At 41.5% G+C, this 24,685-nt stretch overlaps 2 protein-coding genes across 2 annotated transcripts; both read right to left on the reverse strand.

Annotated features, from left to right (window-relative positions):
* Positions 1-549, reverse strand: LOC138324261 (uncharacterized). The gene has a single exon (XM_069269341.1). The coding sequence runs from the start codon at positions 547-549 to the stop codon at positions 1-3; it is 549 nt and encodes a 182-aa protein (XP_069125442.1).
* Positions 550-3,854: 3,305 nt separating this feature from the next.
* On the reverse strand, positions 3,855-22,388 carry LOC138322841 (uncharacterized). The gene is made up of 2 exons (XM_069266982.1): positions 22,125-22,388; positions 3,855-6,665 (listed from the first exon to the last, which is right to left on the reverse strand). Exon 2 carries the CDS (start codon positions 6,177-6,179, stop codon positions 4,692-4,694), a length of 1,488 nt encoding a protein of 495 aa, XP_069123083.1. The 5' UTR covers positions 6,180-6,665; positions 22,125-22,388; the 3' UTR covers positions 3,855-4,691.
* Between the last annotated feature and the right edge of the window lie 2,297 nt (positions 22,389-24,685).

The raw sequence follows: 24,685 nt of genomic DNA on the forward strand, positions 1-24,685 counted from the left end.
TCAGAATACTGTGATTGGTACTGGTTTGTCTGAGGTCGGTATAATGTGACTGAGTGGGCAGTGATTGGTACTGGTTTGTCTGAGGTCGGTGTTATGTGACTGAGTGGGCAGTGATTGGTACTGGTTTGTCTGAGGTCGGTGTGATGTGACTGAGTGAACTGTGATTGGTACTGGTTTGTCTGAGGTCGGTATAATGTGACTGAGTGGACTGTGATTGGTACTGGTTTGTCTGAGGTCGGTGTAATGTGACTGAGTGAACTGTGATTGGTACTGGTTTGTCTGAGGTCGGTGTAATGTGACTGAGTGGACTGTGATTGGTACTGGTTTGTCTGAGGTCGGTGTAATGTGACTGAGTGGACTGTGATTGGTACTGGTTTGTCTGAGGTCGGTGTAATGTGACTGAGTGGACTGTGATTGGTACTGGTTTGTCTGAGGTCGGTGTAATGTGACTGAGTGAACTGTGATTGGTACGGGTTGTCTGAGGTCGGTATAATGTGACTGAGTGTGCAGTGATTGGTACTGGTTATCGTTGTATGAGGTCGGTATCATGTGACTGAGTGGACTGTGATTGGTACTGGTTTGTCTGAGATAGGTATTATATGACGGTGTTGACTGTGATTGGTGCTGGCTATCTGAAGTCGGTATAAGGTGACTGTGTGGGCTGAAATGTGTTCCGTTAAACGTTTTCTGACGTCTGTATCCTGTGCCTGAGTTGACTGTGATTGGTACTGGTTTATCTGAGGTCGGTTTAATGTGACTGAGTCGACGGTGATTGGTACTGGTTTATCTGAGGTCGGTTTAATGTGACTGAGTCGACGGTGATTGGTATTGGTTTGCCTGAGGTCGGTATATTGTGACTGAGTGGACTGTGATTGATATGTCACTGAGTTGACTTTGATTGGCACTGGCTATCTGAAGTCGGTATAAGGTGGCTGAGTGGCCTGTGATTGGTACTGGATGTTTGAAGTCGGTATAAGGTAACTCAGAATACTGTGATTGGTACTGGTTCGTCTGACGTCGGTATAATGTGGCTGAGTGGACCATGATTGGTACTGGATGTTTGAAGTCGGTATAAGGTAACTCAGAATACTGTGATTGGTACTGGTTCGTCTGACGTCGGTATAATGTGACTGAGTGGACCATGATTGGTACTGGTTCGTCTGACGTCGGTATAATGTGACTGAGTGGACCATGATTGGTACTGGATGTTTGAAGTCGGTATAAGGTAACTCAGAATACTGTGATTGGTACTGGTTTGTCTGAGGTCGGTATGATGTGACTGAGTGGGCAGTGATTGGTACTGGTTTGTCTGAGGTCGGTGTTATGTGACTGAGTGGGCAGTGATTGGTACTGGTTCGTCTGACGTCGGTATAATGTGGCTGAGTGGACCATGATTGGTACTGGATGTTTGAAGTCGGTATAAGGTAACTCAGAATACTGTGATTGGTACTGGTTTGTCTGAGGTCGGTATAATGTGACTGAGTGGACAGTGATTGGTACTGGTTTGTCTGAGGTCGGTGTTATGTGACTGAGTGGGCAGTGATTGGTACTGGTTTGTCTGAGGTCGGTGTAATGTGACTGAGTGGGCGGTGATTGGTACTGGTTTGTCTGACGTCGGTGTAATGTGACTGAGTGGGCAGTGATTGGTACTAGTTTGTCTGAGGTCGGTGTAATGTGACTGAGTGGGCGGTGATTGGTACTGGTTTGTCTGAGGTCGGTAAATTGTGATTGAGTGGGCTGTGATTGGTACTGGTTTGTCTGAGGTCGGTGTAATGTGACTGAGTGGGCAGTGATTGGTACTGGTTTGTCTGAGGTCGGTGTGATGTGACTGAGTGGACTGTGATTGGTACTGGTTTGTCTGAGGTCGGTATAATGTGACTGAGTGGGCTGTGATTGGTACTGGTTTGTCTGAGGTCGGTGTAAAATATGTGACTGAGTGGGCAGTGATTGGTACTGGTTTGTCTGAGGTCGGTGTAATGTGACTGAGTGGGCAGTGATTGGTACTGGTTTTTCTGAGGTCGGTGTTATGTGACTGAGTGGGCAGTGATTGGTACTGGTTTGTCTGAGGTCGGTGTAATGTGACTAAGTGGGCGGTGATTGGTACTGGTTGTCTGAGATCGGTTTAATGTGACTGAGTGGCCTGTGATTGGTACTGGTTGTCTGTGATACAACATGTAGGTATAATGTGACTGAGTGGCCTGTGATTGGTACTGGTTGTCTGAGATCAGTATAATGTGATTGAGTGGACCATAATTGGTACTGGATGTCTGAAGTCGGTATAATGTGACTGAATGGGCAGTTATTGTTACTGGTTGTCTGCGATCGGTATAATGTGACTGAGTGGCCGGACAGACGTCGGTATAATTTGTTTGATTTATTAACGTCCTATTAACAGCTAAGGTCATGTAAGGACGGCCTCCCATGTATGCGGTGTGTTGCGTGTATGTTGTGCGGGTGAGTGTACTGGGAGACTGCGGTATGTTCGTGTTGTGTCTTCTTGTATAGGGGAACTGTTGCCCTTTTTATAGTGCTACATCACTGAAGCATGCCGCCGAAGACACCAAGCAACACCCCCCACCCGGTCACATTATACTGACAACGGGCGAACCAGTCGTCCCACTCCCTGTATGCTGAACGCTAAGCAGGAGCAGAAACTACCACTTTTATAGACTTTGGTGTGTCTCGGCCAGGGGACAGAGCCCAGAGCCTTCCTCACAGGGGCGAACGCTCAACTCAAGGCCAAAAGTGAGGCGGTGCCAAGGGAGGCATTAGGAAAGATAAAGTCAGTTAGGAAGAAGAGAAAAGATAAGATCCTAAATTTAGTCGCCTTTTACGATCATGCAATGGGGGCAGCTGGTCGGTATAATGTGACTGAATTGACTTTGATTGGTACTGGTTTGTTTGAGGTCGGTGTAATGTGACTGAGTGGGCAAGTTATTGGAACTGGTTTGTCCGACTTCGGTATAATATGACTGTGTGGGCTGTGAATAATACTGTTTTGTCTGAAGTCGGTATAATTTGACTGAGTGAACTATGGTATGTACTGGTTCGTCTGACGTCGGTATAATGTAACTGAGTTGACTGTGATTGTTACTGGTTGTCTGAAGTCGGTTTAATGTGACAGAGTGGGCAGTGATTGCTACTAGTTTGTCTGAGGTCGGTATAATGTGACTGTGTGGCCTGTGATTGGTACTGGTTTGTCTGAGGTCGGTATAATGTGACTGAGTGGGCAGTGATTGTTACTGTTTGTCTGAGGTCGGTATAATGTGACTGAGTGGCCTGTGGTTGGTTCGGGTTGTCCGAGATCGGTATAATATGACTGAGTGGGCAATAATTGGTACTGGTTGTCTGAGACCGGTATAATGTAACTGAGTGGACTATGCATGAATGGTACTGGTTGTCTGAAGTCGGTATTATGTGGTTGTGTGGGCTAAAGTATGTACCGGTTAACGTTTCCTGCAGTCTGTATAATGTGTCTGAGTGGATTGTGATTAGTACTGGTTTGCCTGAAGTCGGTATAATATGGTTGTTACTACACTGGCAAACTTAATTGGTTGCTGTAACAGATCATTTGATATGAAAGCTATCGCGTGGTCACAAGATGTCGTTTTTTTGTTTTTGCCGCACGTGTTCTTTACATACCTGCGATCTATAGTTCGTCTGAAAAGAAAAAGCGATAATATGAAGGATATATACGTGCATTATACGTCGCGTACGTGGTATATTCCCATAGTATCAGGCGAAGGCCATATTTACGCACGTGCTCATGCATAGTGTTTTAGTGTGTTGTAAGTGTGTTGTTAGTGTGTTGTAAGTGTGTGCAAATGTGTTAAACGTAAAGGTTTTTTTCCACTTCTTCAAATAGTAGGCACTAACATCCCTAGTTTGTGCTTCCTACCACAACTAACTGGCAGCAAGCTCTGTTCACTCAAGGAATTAACGCAACAAGGATATGGCGAATACTTGGCACATCTTAATGATAAAAGATGGCCGATAAGTTTTATTATATGATCTTTCAATTAAAGTTTTCAATAAAATCAGGTTTTACAAAAAACTATGAGTGAAGGTGCGGCTTTAGAATCGCCACAAAGCTTCATATATATATAACCTATAACACAATGTATGAAGCTGCCGCCACCCTTTTAAAACCGAAACAAGACTCATGTTATCAGTAAATAGCCAGATAGCCGTGTTTTCTACTTGATGACCCCATGTATATATAGCAGCGACAATAGGATATAACTCTAGGGCATTGATGTGAGGTTTTGTAATGTTGGGTGCCCAAACACCATACAACCATTCATCCTTGAATACAGCCCCAAAATCAAAAGAAGCTGAGGCATCAGTAAAAAGCTGAATTGTCTCTGAGGTCTCCCATATATCTGACAAGAAGAAGTTTTTTCCATTAAATTTGTCTAAAAATTTAGCCCATTATGCTATATCAGCTCTCCCAACCGCGTTAAGTTTAATTTTATGACCCGATTTCTTTATGCCCTTGGTCAAGTCATCCGACGCAGGAAGGGCCGACCTGGTATCACGACACTAGTTGCAAATTGTAATGTCCCAATTAAAGATTGAAATTCCTTAAGGTTGACTTTTTGTGACATTTGAATCGTGGCATAAAGCTTTACATTTAGATAGTTTGTCTTGCGGGAGACGAGATTCCATTACAATAGCATCAAGAGTGATTCCTAGAAAGGGGAGGATTTTATCCGGCCCAAAAGTTTTTTTTCTGTTGCCAAGGGAACCCCTAACTGTGAACAAAGTAATTGGAAATCACGTAAACTCGAAAGACATTTCTCATAAGAAGGTTCAATGAACAAAAAATCATCCAAAACTTTGACAATGGCTGATGTTCTACCTCGTTGATACATGATCAATTCAATAGCAGAGCTAAACATCTCGAAAATTCTGCAACTTTCTGCAAGGCCCATGTGAAGACATTTATCGAAATAAAATTGACATTTCCAATGAAAACCAAGCAGATGGTGTTGACTGGGGTGAATTGGAATAATCCTGAAAGCTGATTCAATATCTGATTTGGCCATAAATGGTGTTGGAGTACGTTTCAAGAAAGATATTGCGTCCTGAATTGTTTGATACTGAACCGAGGTAAACTCCTCATGAATACCGTCATTAATAGAAGAACCCTCTGGAAAACTAAGGTGGTGAATGAGTCGGAATTTATTGGATTCTTTCTTAAGAACAACCCCTAAAGGGCTTAATTGAAAAGTTGAAAATGGTGGATTTGAAAATGGGCCTGCAATACGACCTGCTTGTATTTCTTTAGCCAGTTTTTCGTCAACAATTTCAGGCATATCTTTAGCCGATACCAGATTATTGCAGAATTCATGAGATGGCTCACCTTGAAAATGAAATTGAAAACCTTCAGTAAAACCATTCACTAAATAAGAGGCTTTTCCCTGGTCATAACCCTGAAGGGCACGAGCAAGAAATAGTGGATCAACCGATGAGATTACTTTATTGTCCGAAGCGCCATTGATGCCCGCGGGCATTCCACGATAGGGGAAGCGGTAGTTGGATGGATTGTTGAATCGTTGGCCGAAGCGTGGCCCACGGAAGCGAAAGTGAGGGAGACGAAACTTGCCATGGGTAGATGACCCTTGGTTGCCCTGATAGCCTAAAACCGGGCAATTAGAGCTGGCATGTTTCGCCCCACAAACTCCACATTTGTGCAGAAATTTGCACCCACTGCAATATTCACCACGCGCGTAACGATGACATACATTTGTATTTTGAGACAGGTTTGCGCGACGCGACATGGCCTCCTGCCACAATTCCATTTGGCATTCATCCCAACGAAGATGACATGCAGGGTTGGCCATCAACATTCTAAATGTTTTGTCATAATATCGCCAGTCTGCATGTTTTGCTGCCAGATGACGGACCATTGACATGTATATAAGCAGTTGGAGAAAAACCTCTTTGTTAGCATCTATGCTACAAAACATAGCAATAAATATATTGAAATGATTTGTCCATTCATCTATTGATAGAGTCTTGGGTGGTCCAGATTTCCTGACTAGCTGAAAGGATGGTTTGTCATCGTTGGTGTTGATGACCATAGTCATGTTCCCATCAGTTTCTTTATCAGTTAACGTGCTCATGTCCACAAATTTATTTGCCAAAATCTTTTGGCGAACAATGTCGGAAACCATTAAATGTAAGGGTAAAGATTACGAAATGCCTCGAATTGTCATTGTCTGTCTCTACGTCATCCTAATAACTGAGAGAGTTGGCTGGAAAAATGCCCTCACCAATGGCCATTGTTGTGGATGGGGCACTTGACATGTTGGCAGCCACAGTTGTTGCAGTAAACTGGGTGCTGGGTTGGTGTTGTTGCTGTTTGAACAGCAGAAACATAGGGCACAGGCACATCTATTGGCTTAGCATGGGGGATGAATTTGTGCACGAGCCTCATGCATACCGGTCGGCTTCAAAGGCTTCCCTGATGAGGCCCTGTAATTGTGAGGAGGACATCGTGACCTTTGGTGAACTGGAGACAGGAATAGTAGTCTCGGCCCTTGAAGCTGATGTTGCCTGTAGATGCTGTCATCTGGTTGATTCGACTCCGTTTTGAAACTGTAGCATTGCCATATTGGTTTTGCAGGGCAGCTCGACGCTAAGGAGGCATTATGGTGTATCTGGAATTAAATAAGTTTGGCCAGCAATAATGAAGTTCACAAGAATTCCTTAGTTAAAATTAAATCAAAATATGTATCATAAAATAACATGACGCTATTGTAGACTTGAACTTTGATAATTCCAGAGTAAGTTCCCAATTATTAAGAACAAAGCAAACAAACATTGAAATTAATGATGTAACTGCGACCTTTTTACTTAAAATAAATAATTGGTATTGTAAGTAACATTATCTCTCTCTATATATATAGTCAAAGAACTGTTATTATTCAATAAAAATTATATCAGAAATTCCAATAATAAAGGGGTAACAAATTGAAGCTCTTAATGTAAAAATAAACAAAACAAAATTAAGATTATAAGGATAGTATATTGAATCCATAATGACAACAAAACAACTACTAAATGTACGCGGGCACTTAGGCAAATAAAATTATAATGTTGTTATGATGAACGCGGGCACAAAGGCAGAATAACGGGTACACGACAAAGCAACCCAGGGTTTACACCTCTGCCTAAACAGTAGCTACTGTTGTAGCGGAAAAGATATCACCTTCTGACTGACTTTTCCGCTACTGCAAGGTCCCTCTATAAAGGTGTGGGAAACCAAATCAGGTACGACCGACCATCAATTATGTCTTGTCAAAAATTATTCCGATCAAACACGGCTTTGACACATACCTGGGTGTTAGTAGGGGATGTTATTCTAGCTGTAGACGTCCAGTTTTTAACTTTTTAACCATTATTTAATCAGATAGATGCATTTGAATCCAATGTTGACAATTTCTCGGCTAAAATCGAGTGACATTTTGTAAACTACCGCCGCGCATGCGCCAGTCTCCGAGAACATTACTTGTGAGGCCCCATGGGGGACACTCATATATGAGTCATATGAAAGGAGTAGGTCTTAAAAATTCGGGTATTTTGGCGATGTCATTTTTAAAATGAAATCAAATAGTAAAATCACTAAAATGAATACACAATATTTAAGTTTCTTTAAGCATTCTGAGAAATGAAATGGGTAGTAAGAAATTAATTTAAGATTAAACAAATATATATAGGCCTATATAAAATAAATAAATGATTTGTATCAGATTTCTTTTCATAATGAATGATATATTTCTTAAGTAAATGACTCTTATCTTGTCTGATTCCAATATGTCTTGACATATTGTCCATGATGATTTTTTATTGATTTTTTTTTTGCATTTTTTAACAATGCACACAGTACATGTATATTTATAAATAGTAGAACGCATGGGTAATACAATTTTGACTTTGACATTATCTTTTAGAATGGAAATTTGTGGAAATATTCTTATAAATTCTAGCATCAGAAACTATTCGTGATTTTCTCTGTTCTCATATTTTTTATAATTCATAAATGAATATGTCAATACATATAATCTTTATATACTTATAATCAATATCAATAAAATTTCATACACGTGCATTTCTTCTGTCGATACACAAGCCACATTTTATATAAATTATATTCTGCATTTCCAAATAACTTTACCATGTTAATGTGTGTTGATGAAGAAAACATCAAGAATATCTTCCATTTCCAATCAATCAGAATTTAATTTGACATCAAAGAAAATCACCTACAATTCAAATCAAGTTTAAACTTTATAATTAGCTTGGTTTATTATGTTTAATGTTGTAGGGCTTACATGTACATGTTAACAAACTACAGAAAAATCCTGCAGTTGAGTTTTGAAAAAAAATGGAAACACATGTATGCACTTTCCAAATAAATATAAATTCAATAAGTTTGACATAAAAGATAATAATTAATCATTCTAAAAATAAAAACAATAAAAAATAAAACTTTCCAAAAAATACAGATGCTGATGATGAATTGAACAGTTTTTCAAACAAACTATGTTTTTTTTTTTTTTTTTACATCTTTTTAACTTAAAGAATAAAATAAAAAAAGTTCTTTTCCTCTTTTTCATGTTTTTATATATATTTATAATCAAATTGCTTGTCTATCCATTGTATGTGTTGTATGAACATTTGTAGGCCTGCAAGACATAATGGAAATATCATCACCCCTAATGGGCCTCACAAGTAATGTTCTCGGAGACTGGCGCATGCGCGGCGGTAGTTTACAAAATGTCGCTCGATTTTAGCCGAGAAATTGTCAACATTGGATTCAAATGCATCTATCTGATTAAATAATGGTTAAAAAGTTAAAAACTGGACGTCTACAGCTAGAATAACATCCCCTACTAACACCCAGGTATGTGTCAAAGCCGTGTTTGATCGGAATATTTTTTGACAAGACATAATTGATGGTCGGTCGTACCTGATTTGGTTTCCCACACCTTTATAGAGGGACCTTGCAGTAGCGGAAAAGTCAGTCAGAAGGTGATATCTTTTCCGCTACAACAGTAGCTACCTAAACAGATATATGGCGTATAAGGCGGTAAAATTGAATCGTGTAAAAAATCGTCTATTGCATAGACTCTTTATTTTCACTCGATGAAGTAAAAGTGTATCCTACTAAAATCTCCTCAATATGTTAAAGCTGATTATCATCTTCAAGTGGATATTAAATATGCATATCTCAGGAATCTGCTTTTTATATGCAAACCGCGGAGACCGTATTGTGAACTTTGTCTGAACGATACCATATTCCCAAATATGTGCCACGTTCATATCCCCACTTGTGAACTGGCCATTAGGATCAAACCGTATATCTAAAATCGTTTACTTGAATAACGACCACTTTTAAAATAGATTTGAATGCTAATTATTACTAATGAATATTTTCCGAATATTGATTACAGGAAACAGTCGGACTAAATTGCGCAATTCCATGGCTTTATGCATATGAGTAATCTATCGATTTCTTGTCAAATGATTGACAATGCTTTGAAAGGTGAGACTGATTACTGGGATGAGCACATATTGTTTGCTGTAACTTAAAAGCTAAATGTGCATGTGATTAATAAGTCATGTTCACGTGTTCAGAGTCAAGCGTTAGTAGAAAACGAACAGTCACCGTTATTCATCGGCGATCGTTCGGTAGCCACTTTCTGCTCATTCAAAGATGGCTACTCATTTTTTTTCTTTTCCCGGGTTTTTGTTGTTGTTGTTGTTGCGGTGGTTGTTTACCAATATTTCTTTGTTGTATACGCCATTTTATTTAAAACTCACTGTTTTGGTGGCTAACTCTATTTTTCCATGAATTTTCAATGTTATTCCTTTTGTCTTCGCTAGTTTTCTCGTTTTTTCTCGTTGTTATGTTGTGTTTGTTGTTCACACCATTTCCCCTGATATTGGTTGATAAATGATTGTTACTTATCATTGTGTTTGCTTTGCTGGTTACCTTTTTATTGCTTCGCATCCTTTCCTATATTTTCTTTGTTTAACAGCTATGATCACTAGCCAGACCACTTACTCTCTACCATGCCAATTGAACGTGATGGCGAATAAATTGGACAGTATTTTTACCTATTTTACTATAAATGACTTTCTTTCTTTCTGAAGTCTAAGTGAAACGACTGGTTTGTCCTTTAAATGTGAAAGGGTAACGTGTACTATGTGGTGTCTTTGGCGGCATGTGTCAGCGACCTATGAATCTTAAACATTGACTTTAATTACCCGTTATTAGAAGGAGAGACAACAAAAAAACGTACCGTAGTCTACCAAAACACACGCTCTAAACATTATGAGAACACATGTACTTTAACAACCTGACCACACAATGCATTAACACCTGTCCCCCGCCTAACCCCATCCAGCATGCGACCCGACAAACGTGACCAAAAAAACGTTTAAAATGTAACGTCAGATGATCACGTAAAAATGGCCGTTTTATCTTGTGGATTAAATCCCTGTCCTGTAGATAGGAGCGTTAGAATTGTACCTGCTGCCCTTAATGCATAATTGTACAAGGCGACTAATTTCAGAATATTATCTTTTTTTTTCTTCCTAGTGACTTTATTTTTCCTAACGTTTCCCTTGACTCCGCGTCAATTTTGGCCTACAATTGACAGCTCGCCCCTGTGAGGAAGGCTCTGGGCTATGTCCCCATGAGCGAGACAAACATAGTCTACTCCCGTAAGGAAGGCTCTGCGTTCTGTCCCCATAGGCGAGACACGTCAAAGTCTATATATAACAGTGGTATATTCTGCTCCTGCTTAGCATACCGGGAGTGGGACGACTGGTTTGTCCGTTGTGCTTATAATGTGACCGGGTGGGGTGGGTTGGTTGGTGTCTTCTATAAAAGGGAAGAGTTTCACTATAAAAGAAGACACAATACGTTTATATAGCAGTTTCTCAAAACACGCACTGTGCACTACATACACGCTTCACACTGCATACCTGGTACAGTTGTATGCTCCTTAAATGACCTTGGCTATTATTAGGACGTTAATTAATCCAACAAACAATGATATCAAGAGAGACGTTACCTATAAAATTCTCGTAAAATTGCCCATATTTAGTCGCCTTTCACGATCCATTGTGGGCAACAGCAGATTACTAATCAACAATGCGTTAACAAATGTCTGCAAAGGTATGGCATCTACATTGGCCATAACAAAAATTTTAATGCTTAAAAAGGGATTAAATATGTCAGAAAAATAAAATGTCAAAAAACCTGGAGACATATCCTAATCGTGTACTATCTCTATAGGCCGAATACATATTCTTATGATATCTCTACTCGTGCACTGTCCTCTAGTGGCCGGAGACATGTCCTTATCATATCTCACCTCGTGCACTGTCCTCTTTAGGCCGAAGACATATCCTTATCATATCTCAACTCGTGTACTGTCCTCTATTGGCCGGAGACATATCCTTATCATATCTCAACTCGTGCACTGTCCTCTATTGGCCGAAGACATATCCTTATCATATCTCAACTCGTGCACTGTCCTCTATTGGCCGAAGACATATCCTTATCATATCTCAACTCGTGTACTGTCCTCTATTGGCCGGAGACACATCCTTATCATATCTCAACTCGTGTACTGTCCTCTATTGGCCGAAGACACATCCTTATCATATCTCTACTCGTGTACTGTCCTCTAGTGGCCGGAGACATATCCTTATCATATCTCAACTCGTGCACTCGTGTACTGTCCTCTAGTGGCCGGAGACATATCCTTATCATATCTCAACTCGTGCACTGTCCTCTATAGGCCGAACATTTCCTTATATCTCATCTCGTGAACTGTCCTCTAGTGGCCGGAAACATATCCTTATCATATCTCATCTCGTGTACTGTCCTCTAGTGGCCGGAAACATATCCTTATCATATCTCATCTCGTGTACTGTCCTCTAGTGGCCGGAGACATAACCTTATATTTCAACTCTTGTGCTGTCCTCTAGTGGCCGGAGACATATCCTTAACATATTTCATCTCGTTAACTATTCTCTATTGGCCAGAGACATATCCTTATGATATCTCATTTCGTGAACTGTCCTCTTGTGGCCGGAGACATATCCTTATCATATCTCATCTCGCGTACTGTCCTCTAGTGGCCGAAGACACAATTTTATCATATCTCATCTCGTGAACTGTCCTCTATTGGCCGAAGACATATTGTTATCATATCTCAATCCACGCACTGTCCTTTGTAGGCCGGACACATATCCTTATCATATCTCAACTCGTGCACTGTCCTCTAGTGGCCGGAGACACATCCTTAGCATATCTCATCTCGTGTACTGTCCTCTATAGCCCGAAGACATATCCTTATCATATCTCAACTCGTGTACTGTCCTCTTGTGACCGGAGACACATCCTTATCATATGTCTTCTTGTATAGTGGAACTGTTGCCCTTTTTATAGTGCTATATCACTGAAGCATGCCGCCGAAGACACCAAGCAACACACCCCACCCGGTCACATTATACTGACAACGGGCCAACCAGTCGTCCCACTCCCTGTATGCTGAACGCTAAGCAGGAGCAGAAACTACCACTTTTATAGACTTAATTTAATCCTTATCATATCTCACCTCGTGCACTGTCCTCTATAGGCCAAAGACATATCCTTATCATATCTCAATTCGTGTACTGTCCTCCATTGGCCAAAGACATATCCTTATCATATCTCTACTGTTGTACTGTCCTATATAGGCCGGAGACATATCCTTATCATATCTCACCTCGTGCACTGTCCTCTTTAGGCCGAAGACATATCCTTATCATATCTCAACTCGTGTACTGTCCTCTAGTGGCCGGAGACACAACCTTATCATATCTCAACTCGTGCACTGTCCTCTATTGGCCGAAGACATGTCCTTACCATATCTCAACGCGTGCACTGTCCTCTAAAGGCCGAAGACATATCCTTATCATATCTCAACTCGTGTACTGTCCTCTAGTGACCGCAGACATATACTTATCACATCTCATCTCGTGTACTGTCCTCTAGTGGCCGGAGACATAACCTTATATTTCAACTCTTGTGCTGTCCTCTAGTGTCCGGAGACATATCCTTATCATATTTCATCTCGTTAACTATTCTCTATTGGCCAGAGACATATCCTTATCATATCTCAACTCGTGAACTGTCCTCTATTGGCCGAAGACATATCCTTATCATATCTCAACTCGTGCACTGTCCTCTATTGGCCGAAGACATATCCTTATCATATCTCAACTCGTGTACTGTCCTCTAGTGGCCGGAGACATATCCTTATCATATCTCAACTCGTGCACTGTCCTCTAGTGGCCGAAGACATATCCTTAACATATTTCATCTCGTTAACTATTCTCTATTGGCCAGAGACATATCCTTATGATATCTCATTTCGTGAACTGTCCTCTTGTGGCCGAAGACATATCCTTATCATATCTCATCTCGCGTACTGTCCTCTAGTGGCCGAAGACACAATTTTATCATATCTCATCTCGTGAACTGTCCTCTATAGGCCGAAGACATATTGTTATCATATCTCAATCCACGCACTGTCCTTTGTAGGCCGGACACATATCCTTATCATATCTCAACTCGTACACTGTCCTCTAGTGGCCGGAGGCACATCCTTATCATATCTCAACTCGTGCACTGTCCTTTAGTGGCCGGAGACACATCCTTAGCATATCTCATCTCGTGTACTGTCCTCTATAGCCCGAAGACATATCCTTATCATATCTCAACTCGTGTACTGTCTTCCATTGGCCGAAGACATATCCTTATCATATCTCTACTCTTGTACTGTCCTATATAGGCCGAAGACATATCCTTATCATATCTCAACTCGTACACTGTCCTATAGTGGCCAGAGAATATCCTTTTCATATCTCAACTCGTGTACTGTCCTCTATTGGCCGAAGACATATCCTTATCATATCTCAACTCGTGTACTGTCCTCTAGTGGCCGGAGACATATCCTTATCATATCTCAACTCGTGTACTATCCTCTATAGGCCGAAGACATATCCTTATCATATCTCAACTCGTGCACTGTCCTATAGTGGCCGAAGACATATCCTTATAATATCTCAACTCGTGAACTGTCCTCTAGTGGCCGGAGACATATCCTTATCATATCTCAACTCGTGCACTGTCCTCTATTGGCCGAAGACATATCCTTATCATATCTCAACTCGTGCACTGTCCTCTATTGGCCGAAGACATATCCTTATCATATCTCAACTCGTGTACTGTCCTCTATTGGCCGGAGACATATCCTTATCATATCTCAACTCGTGTACTGTCCTCTATTGGCCGAAGACATATCCTTATCATATCTCAACTCGTGCACTGTCCTCTATTGGCCGAAGACATATCCTTATCATATCTCAACTCGTGCACTGTCCTCTATTGGCCGAAGACATATCCTTATCATATCTCAACTCGTGCACTGTCCTCTATTGGCCGAAGACATATCCTTATCATATCTCAACTCGTGCACTGTCCTCTATAGGCCGAAGACATATCCTTATCATATCTCAACTCGTGTACTGTCCTCTAGTGGCCGGAGACATATCCTTATCATATCTCAACTCGTGCACTGTCCTCTATTGGCCGAAGACATATCCTTATCATATCTCAACTCGTGCACTGTCCTCTAAAGGCCGAAGACATATCCTTATCATATCTCAACTCGTGTACTGTCCTCTATTGGCCGAAGACATATCCTTATCATATCTCAACTCGTGCACTGTCCTCTATTGGCCGAAGACATATCCTTATCATATCTCAACTCGTGAACTGTCCTCTAGTGGCCGGAGACATATCCTTATCATATCTCATCTCGTGTACTGTCCTCTAGTGGCCGGAGACATAACCTTATATTTCAACTCTTGTGCTGTCCTCTAGTGGCCGGAGACATATCCTTAACATATTTCATCTCGTTAACTATTCTCTATTGGCCAGAGACATATCCTTATGATATCTCATTTCGTGAACTGTCCTCTTGTGGCCGGAGACATATCCTTATCATAAAGACATGGCCGAAGACATATCCTTATCATATCTCATCTCGCGTACTGTCCTCTAGTGGCCGAAGACACAATTTTATCATATCTCATCTCGTGAACTGTCCTCTATAGGCCGAAGACATATTGTTATCATATCTCAATCCACGCACTGTCCTTTGTAGGCCGGACACATATCCTTATCATATCTCAACTCGTACACTGTCCTCTAGTGGCCGGAGGCACATCCTTATCATATCTCAACTCGTGTACTGTCCTCTATTGGCCGAAGACATATCCTTATCATATCTCAACTCGTGTACTGTCCTCTATTGGCCGGAGACACATCCTTATCATATCTCAACTCGTGCACTGTCCTCTATTGGCCGAAGACATATCCTTATCATATCTCAACTCGTGTACTGTCCTCTATTGGCCGAAGACATATCCTTATCATATCTCAACTCGTGTACTGTCCTATATAGGCCGAAGACATATCCTTATCATATCTCAACTCGTGCACTGTCCTCTATTGGCCGAAGACATATCCTTATCATATCTCAACTCGTGTACTGTCCTCTATTGGCCGGAGACATATCCTTATCATATCTCAACTCGTGCACTGTCCTCTATTGGCCGAAGACATATCCTTATCATATCTCAACTCGTGCACTGTCCTCTATTGGCCGAAGACATATCCTTATCATATCTCAACTCGTGTACTGTCCTCTATTGGCCGAAGACATATCCTTATCATATCTCAACTCGTGCACTGTCCTCTAGTGGCCGGAAACATATCCTTATCATATCTCATCTCGTGTGCTGTCCTCTAGTGGCCGGAGACATATCCTTAACATATTTCATCTCGTTAACTATTCTCTATTGGCCAGAGACATATCCTTATGATATCTCATTTCGTGAACTGTCCTCTTGTGGCCGGAGACATATCCTTATCATATCTCATCTCGCGTACTGTCCTCTAGTGGCCGAAGACACAATTTTATCATATCTCATCTCGTGAACTGTCCTCTATTGGCCGAAGACATATCCTTATCCATATCTCATCTCGTGAACTGTCCTCTATAGGCCGAAGACATATTGTTATCATATCTCAATCCACGCACTGTCCTTTGTAGGCCGGACACATATCCTTATCATATCTCAACTCGTGCACTGTCCTTTTGTGGCCGGAGACACATCCTTAGCATATCTCATCTCGTGTACTGTCCTCTATAGCCCGAAGACATATCCTTATCATATCTCAACTCGTGTACTGTCCTCTTGTGACCGGAGACATATCCTTATCATATCTCACCTCGTGCACTGTCCTCTATAGGCCGAAGACATATCCATATCATATCTCAACTCGTGCACTGTCCTCTATTGTCCGAAGACATATCGTTATCATATCTCAACTGGTGTACTGTCCTCTATTGGCCGGAGACACATCCTTATCATATCTCAACTCGTGCACTGTCCTCTATTGGCCGAAGACATATCCTTATCATATCTCAACTCGTGCACTGTCCTCTATAGGCCGAAGACATATCCTTATCATATCTCAACTCGTGCACTGTCCTCTATTGGCCGAAGACATATCCTTATCATATCTCAACTCGTGCACTGTCCTCTATTGGCCGAAGACATATCCTTATCATATCTCAACTCGTGTACTGTCCTCTAGTGGCCGGAGACATATCCTTATCATATCTCAACTCGTGTACTGTCCTCTAGTGGCCGGAGACATATCCTTATCATATCTCAACTCGTGCACTGTCCTCTATTGGCCGAAGACATATCCTTATCATATCTCAACTCGTGCACTGTCCTCTATTGGCCGAAGACATATCCTTATCATATCTCATCTCGCGTACTGTCCTCTAGTGGCCGAAGACACAATTTTATCATATCTCATCTCGTGAACTGTCCTCTATAGGCCGAAGACATATTGTTATCATATCTCAATCCACGCACTGTCCTTTGTAGGCCGGACACATATCCTTATCATATCTCAACTCGTGCACTGTCCTTTTGTGGCCGGAGACACATCCTTAGCATATCTCATCTCGTGTACTGTCCTCTATAGCCCGAAGACTTATCATATCTCAACTCGTGTACTGTCCTCTTGTGACCGGAGACACATCCTTATCATATCTCACCTCGTGCACTGTCCTCTATAGGCCAAAGACATATCCTTATCATATCTCAACTCGTGTACTGTCCTCCATTGGCCAAAGACATATCCTTATCATATCTCTACTGTTGTACTGTCCTATATAGGCCGGAGACATATCCTTATCATATCTCACCTCGTGCACTGTCCTCTTTAGGCCGAAGACATATCCTTATCATATCTCAACTCGTGTACTGTCCTCTAGTGGCCGGAGACACATCCTTATCATATCTCAACTCGTGTACTGTCCTCTAGTGGCCGGAGACATATCCTTATCATATCTCAACTCGTGCACTGTCCTCTATTGGCCGAAGACATATCCTTATCATATCTCAACTCGTGCATTGTCCTCTATTGGCCGAAGACATATCCTTATCATATCTCAACTCGAGCACTATCCTCTATAGGCCGGAGACACATCCTTATCATATCTCTACTCGTGTACTGTCCTCTATTGGCCGAAGACATATCCTTATCATATCTCAACTCGTGTACTGTCCTCTATTGGCCGAAGACATATCCTTATCATATCTCAACTCGTGCACTGTCCTCTATTGGCCGAAGACATATCCTTATCATATCTCAACTCGTGTACTGTCCTCTATTGGCCGGAGACATATCCTTATCATATCTCAACTCGTGTACTGTCCTCTATTGGCCGAAGACATATCCTTATCATATCTCAACTCGTGCACTGTCCTCTATTGGCCGGAGACATATCCTTATATTTCAACTCTTGTGCTGTCCTCTAGTGGCCGGAGACATATCCTTAACATATTTCATCTCGTTAACTATTCTCTATTGGCCAGAGACATATCCTTATGATATCTCATTTCGTGAACTGTCCTCTTGTGCCGGAGACATATCCTTATCATATCTCATCTCGCGTACTGTCCTCTAGTGGCCGAAGACATATCCTTATCATATCTCAACTCGTGTACTGTCCTCTAGTGGCCGGAGACATAACCTTATATTTCAACTCTTGTGCTGTCCTCTAGTGGCCGGAGACATATCCTTATCATATTTCATCTCGTTAACTATTCTCTATTGGCCAGAAACATATCCTTATCATATTTCATCACGCGTACTGTCCTCTAGTGGCCGAAGACACAATTTTATCATATCTCATCTCGCGTACTGTCCTCTAGTGGCCGAAGACACAATTTTATCATATCTCATCTCGTGAACTGTCCTCTATAGGCCGAAGACATATTGTTATCATATCTCAATCCACGCACTGTCCTTTGTAGGCCGGACACATATCCTTATCATATCTCAACTCGTACATTGTCCTCTAGTGGCCGGAGGCACATCCTTATCATATCTCAACTCGTGCACTGTCCTTTAGTGGCCGGAGACACATCCTTAGCATATCTCATCTCGTGTACTGTCCTCTATAGCCCGAAGACATATCCTTATCATATCTCAACTCGTGTACTGTCCTATATAGGCCGAAGACATATCCTTATCATATCTCAACTCGTGTACTGTCCTTTAGTGGCCGGAGACATATCCTTATCATATCTCAACTCGTGCACTGTCCTCTATAGGCCGAAGACATATCCTTATATCTCATCTCGTGAACTGTCCTCTAGTGGCCGGAAACATATCCTTATCATATCTCATCTCGTGTACTGTCCTCTAATGGCCGGAGACATAACCTTATATTTCAACTCTTGTGCTGTCCTCTAGTGGCCGGAGACATATCCTTAACATATTTCATCTCGTTAACCTATATTCTCTATTGGCCAGAGACATATCCTTATCATATCTCATTTCGTGAACTGTCATCTTGTGGCCGAAGACACAATTTTATCATATCTCATCTCGCGTACTGTCCTCTAGTGGCCGAAGACACAATTTTATCATATCTCATCTCGTGAACTGTCCTCTATAGGCCGAAGACATATTGTTATCATATCTCAATCCACGCACTGTCCTTTGTAGGCCGGACACATATCCTTATCATATCTCAACTCGTGTACTGTCCTCTATTGGCCGAAGACATATCCTTATCATATCTCAACTCGTGCACTGTCCTCTATTGGCCGAAGACATATCCTTATCATATCTCACCTCGTGCACTGTCCTCTATAGGCCGAAGACATATCCATATCATATCTCAACTCGTGCACTGTCCTCTATAGGCCGAAGACATATCCTTATCATATCTCAACTCGTGTACTGTCCTCTAGTGGCCGGAGACATATCCTTATCATATCTCAACTCGTGCACTGTCCTCTATTGGCCGAAGACATGTCCTTACCATATCTCAACGCGTGCACTGTCCTCTAAAGGCCGAAGACATATCCTTATCATATCTCAACTCGTGTACTGTCCTCTAGTGGCCGCAGACATATACTTATCATATCTCATCTCGTGTACTGTCCTCTAGTGGCCGGAGACATAACCTTATATTTCAACTCTTGTGCTGTCCTCTAGTGGCCGGAGACATATCCTTATCATATTTCATCTCGTTAACTATTCTCTATTGGCCAGAGACATATCCTTATCATATTTCATTTCGTGAACTGTCCTCTTGTGACCGGAGACATATCCTTATCATATCTCATCTCGCGTACTGTCCTCTAGTGGCCAAAGACACAATTTTATCATATCTCATCTCGCGTACTGTCCTCTAGTGGCCGAAGACACAATTTTATCATATCTCATCTCGTGAACTGTCCTCTATAGGCCGAAGACATATTGTTATCATATCTCAATCCACGCACTGTCCTTTGTAGGCCGGACACATATCCTTATCATATCTCAACTCGTACACTGTCCTTTAGTGGCCGGAGACACATCCTTAGCATATCTCATCTCGTGTACTGTCCTCTATAGCCCGAAGACATATCCTTATCATATCTCAACTCGTGTACTGTCCTCTTGTGGCCGGAGACACATCCTTATCATATCTCACCTCGTGCACTGTCCTCTATAGGCCAAAGACATATCCTTATCATATCTCAATTCGTGTACTGTCCTCCATTGGCCAAAGACATATCCTTATCATATCTCTACTGTTGTACTGTCCTATATAGGCCGGAGACATATCCTTATCATATCTCACCTCGTGCACTGTCCTCTTTAGGCCGAAGACATATCCTTATCATATCTCAACTCGTGTACTGTCCTCTAGTGGCCGGAGACACAACCTTATCATATCTCAACTCGTGCACTGTCCTCTATTGGCCGAAGACATGTCCTTACCATATCTCAACGCGTGCACTGTCCTCTAAAGGCCGAAGACATATCCTTATCATATCTCAACTCGTGTACTGTCCTCTAGTGGCCGCAGACATATACTTATCATATCTCATCTCGTGTACTGTCCTCTAGTGGCCGGAGACATAACCTTATATTTCAACTCTTGTGCTGTCCTCTAGTGGCCGGAGACATGTCCTTATCATATCTCATCTCGTATATTGTCCTGTATTGGCCGAAGACATATCCTTATCATATCTCTACTCGTGTACTGTCCTCTAGTGGCCGAAGACATATCCTTATCATATCTCAACTGGTGTACTGTCCTTTATTGGCCGAAGACATATCCTTATGATATCTCAACTCGTGTACTGTCCTCTAGTGGCCGGAGACATATTGTTATCATATCTCAATCCACGCACTGTCTTTTGTAGGCCGGACACATATCATTATCATATCTCTACTCGTGTATTGTCCTATATAGGCCGAAGACATATCCTTATCATATCTCAATTCGCGAATTGTCCTGTATAGGCCGGAGACACATCCTTATCATATCTCTACTCGTGTACTGTCCTCTATAGGCCGGAGACATATCCTTATCATATCTCAACTCGTGTACTATCTTTTATGGGCCGGAGACATATCCTTATCATATCTCAACTCGTGCACTGTCCTATAGTGGCCGGAGACATATCCTTATCATATCTCAACTCGTGCACTGTCCTCTAGTGGCCGGAGACATATCCTTATCATATCTCAACTCGTGTACTGTGCTCTAGTGGCCGGAGACATATCCTTATCATATCTTGACTCGTGTATTGTCCTCTAGTGGCCGGGGAAATATCCTAATCATATCTCAACTCGTGCACTGTCCTCTATTGGCCGAAGACATATCCTTATCATATCTCAACTCGTGTACTGTCCTCTATTGGCCGGAGACACATCCTTATCATATCTCAACTCGTGTACTGTCCTCTAGTGGCCGGAGACACATCCTTATCATATCTCAACTCGTGTACTGTCCTATATTGATCGCACCATTACTTCCATAGAGTACATAGAATTGTTTAGACTGCCTTGTCACTCCATATTGATCCAGTCTCCTGCCATACTCATTGACTTCATCGTAAAAAATCAAAATTAGACAGAAAGACAGAAAATTGGTGTGTACATAATTTCCCTGTGAGGAAAGATAGGGCACTAACCTACTGGACACAGCCCAATACAAGTCGTTTTCTGCCATAACCAGTCACGTCAGTTATAATGGCCAGTGTCCGGTCTTTTTAGGTTATCAGGCCAATTGGATTGGTGTTTTTGTCAGGTACATTGCTGTTGTCTAAATATCGACTGACAACTAGCACGGAATGTCTTATTCAATCACTCTCACTTGACATTTGGCTATTGGCGTTGATACGTATCAAACTTAACTGAATACTTTTAATAACTTAAATAACATAATGCTCTATCAATGACAACATTCAATTTCTGCAGAAAACAAAAAGTTTTGAGTTTATCATTGACTATAATTATTAGAATGATATAGAATAAATGACTCATTTTATATTGTATTTCTTGAGTTGAATCTTCACCGGAATTAATTAACGGCTCAATGTGTGATACATCACATATTTACCCTTTTGATCATGAAAAAGAATTTGTCAAACTTGTGCGACTTTTAATTACTCACCTGCATGCAAAGGAGTACTCTCTATACGGCGCGGTACATTACATTATCCCAACATCTTCATTCAGAGATCATCAAATGAATATCAACACTTCCCTTTATTAATATCTCTCTAAATCAATGGATGACTGCCACCTGCAATGTACACATATACTTATTAGTTACCTCCTTCCCCATGGCACAAATGAGCCGAATATATGACGGTATTAACTCTATACAAATATTGACTTTTTATAGGTTAATACGAGGAATTGTTAAACCTGAGAAATGTGATATTCAACGAGGCCGAAGGCCGAGGGAAATTTCACCTTTCAAAGGTTTAACAATTCCTCGTATTAACCTACAAAAAGTCAATACTTGTTTTGTTATAAGATACGATACAATATGGTACAAGTATTGCAACTTGGAACAATTTTAAACAAGGACAGCGCAATGACTAAACAAACAAAAAATCAAGAAAATCTTCATCCATGTATCCTCAGTGGGTACTTTTAGTACTTCTGCTGTACTTCTTCACAATATAACTTTCGAACATAAAGCTACCTTTAAAATGTGATAAACCTTTCTTTTCTAATCCTACCTCACTCTTGTCTGCCAAGATGGATTTGGCTATTACCCAATGATCGGCAATGATCTAATTTGATTGCTCAAAAATATGGAAGAGACTGGGAATTCCCTGTGTCTATTTATAGCCAGGTTACCGGATTTGCAATGTCAACCTCTGAACAGGTGTTCATCGGTCTCAGGTTGACCTTGCATTTTGTCAAGACCTGTTCGAGCGGTCTAGACCAATCAGAAAACGATAAAATTCACAGTCATGTAACAATATGAAATGTTAACGCACAAAAAACTGCCAAGTGAAACACAAGGTTTTGTTAATCAATACAAGTGGTGCACAAGGGAAAAGCCGTCGACATGGTCTCTGCACAACACATATTGTCTTTAACATCTGACAATGAAATATTCTGATATGTTTGTGCAGCAGCTTATGTATACGGTAATTTTACAACAGACCATCCGTGGATAGTTTGTTACGGTCATTTTTCAATAGACCTGCCGTGAGAATTGACCTTCGAATCTGTCAATTTTCAACGGCACGATCCATTTTCAACGGCATTCGGGGTCAATTTTCAACGTTGAAAAATGACCCGAGGTCAATTTTCAACGGAGGTCAATTTTCAACGTTACAACGGCTTTATTTTGTGGCTGAGGACGTGCAAGGGCATGAGGCAACTTTGGAATCAACGTAGGAAATTCTGTGGTATGGGTGGATTGATTCTAAGGTTCCTCCTCAATTGGTAAAGGGATTTGACTCGGAGTATGAGGTTTGAGTGTTTCTTTGCTAATTAGTTCCCCATCAGGCTGCATGGCTGGGAGGGATATCAGTGCGACTACACTTGAACATCTAGGTTGGCGTTTGAAGGGTGATTATGGGGTAAAACTAAAGAATTGATCACCCTTGGTGGAGAATCAGACTCTTGGGGAGCCATAGACGCATTTGGTTGCGCAACTATATTTACACCTACTTGGTCATTGTGAATCTGCCCTGCAGGTATGGCGTTAGAATTGTACCTGCTGTTCCTATTGCATGATCGTAAAAGGCGACTAAATTTAGGATCCTATCTTTTTTTTTTAACCGCCGACTCTATCTTTCCTAATACCTCCTTTGGCAGCGCTTGAAATGAACGTTCGCCCCTGTGATGAAGGCTCTGGGTTCTGTCCCCTAGCCGAGACACACCAAAGTCTCTAAAAGTGGTAGTTTCTGCTCCTGCTTAGCGCTCAGCATACAAGTGATGGGACGACTGGTTCGCCCGGTGTCAGTATAATGTGACCGGGTGGGGTGTGTTCTTGGTGTCGTCGGCGGCATGCTTCAGTAATATAGCACTATAAAAAGGGCAACAGTTCCACTATACAAGAAGATACAACACGAACATACCGCAGTCTCCCAAAACACGCATCTCGCACTTCACAGACGCTACACACTGCATACATGGGAGGCCGTTCGTACATAACCCTGGCTGTTAATAGGATGTTAAAATAATCAAACAAACATTGTGAAATGATGAAAACTTCTGGAGATTCTGGCGATTTCTTATGGTGGTGCAACCAGACATAAGAACAACATACTGGTGGAAGTTTCTACTCTTTTTCACCTCTACTACAACACCAGTTCGGCCCCATTGTCTAGATTGGTTCCAGGTCAAGTTTTGTAAATACTAATGGTCGCCAACTTTCAGTAGTTTTAGAAGATGGGTGTGCTCACTCCGACGTTTATGATCCCTAAAATGTCGTATGGCAAATCCCATGTCTCGATCGCTTATCAATGATAGCAGTTCTATCTATGTTTTATGACCTACCATAGAAATAAGGGTAGCATCCCAAATGGGCCTACCAAACAAAACAAGTACTGACAATGCTTTTGACAGCTAATTCTACTCGTCAGATAGCAGGAGCTAGGGTTTAGCGACATATAAAATTCTATGTCGTACTCCCAAAGACATGAAGAATTATTGCGTCTTTCCCGCAGTGAATAGAGGACCTCAATGAAATTTCAACTCTTAATG

Source organism: Argopecten irradians, chromosome 5, assembly GCF_041381155.1.
Source record: "Argopecten irradians isolate NY chromosome 5, Ai_NY, whole genome shotgun sequence".
Classification (NCBI taxonomy): domain Eukaryota; kingdom Metazoa; phylum Mollusca; class Bivalvia; order Pectinida; family Pectinidae; genus Argopecten; species Argopecten irradians.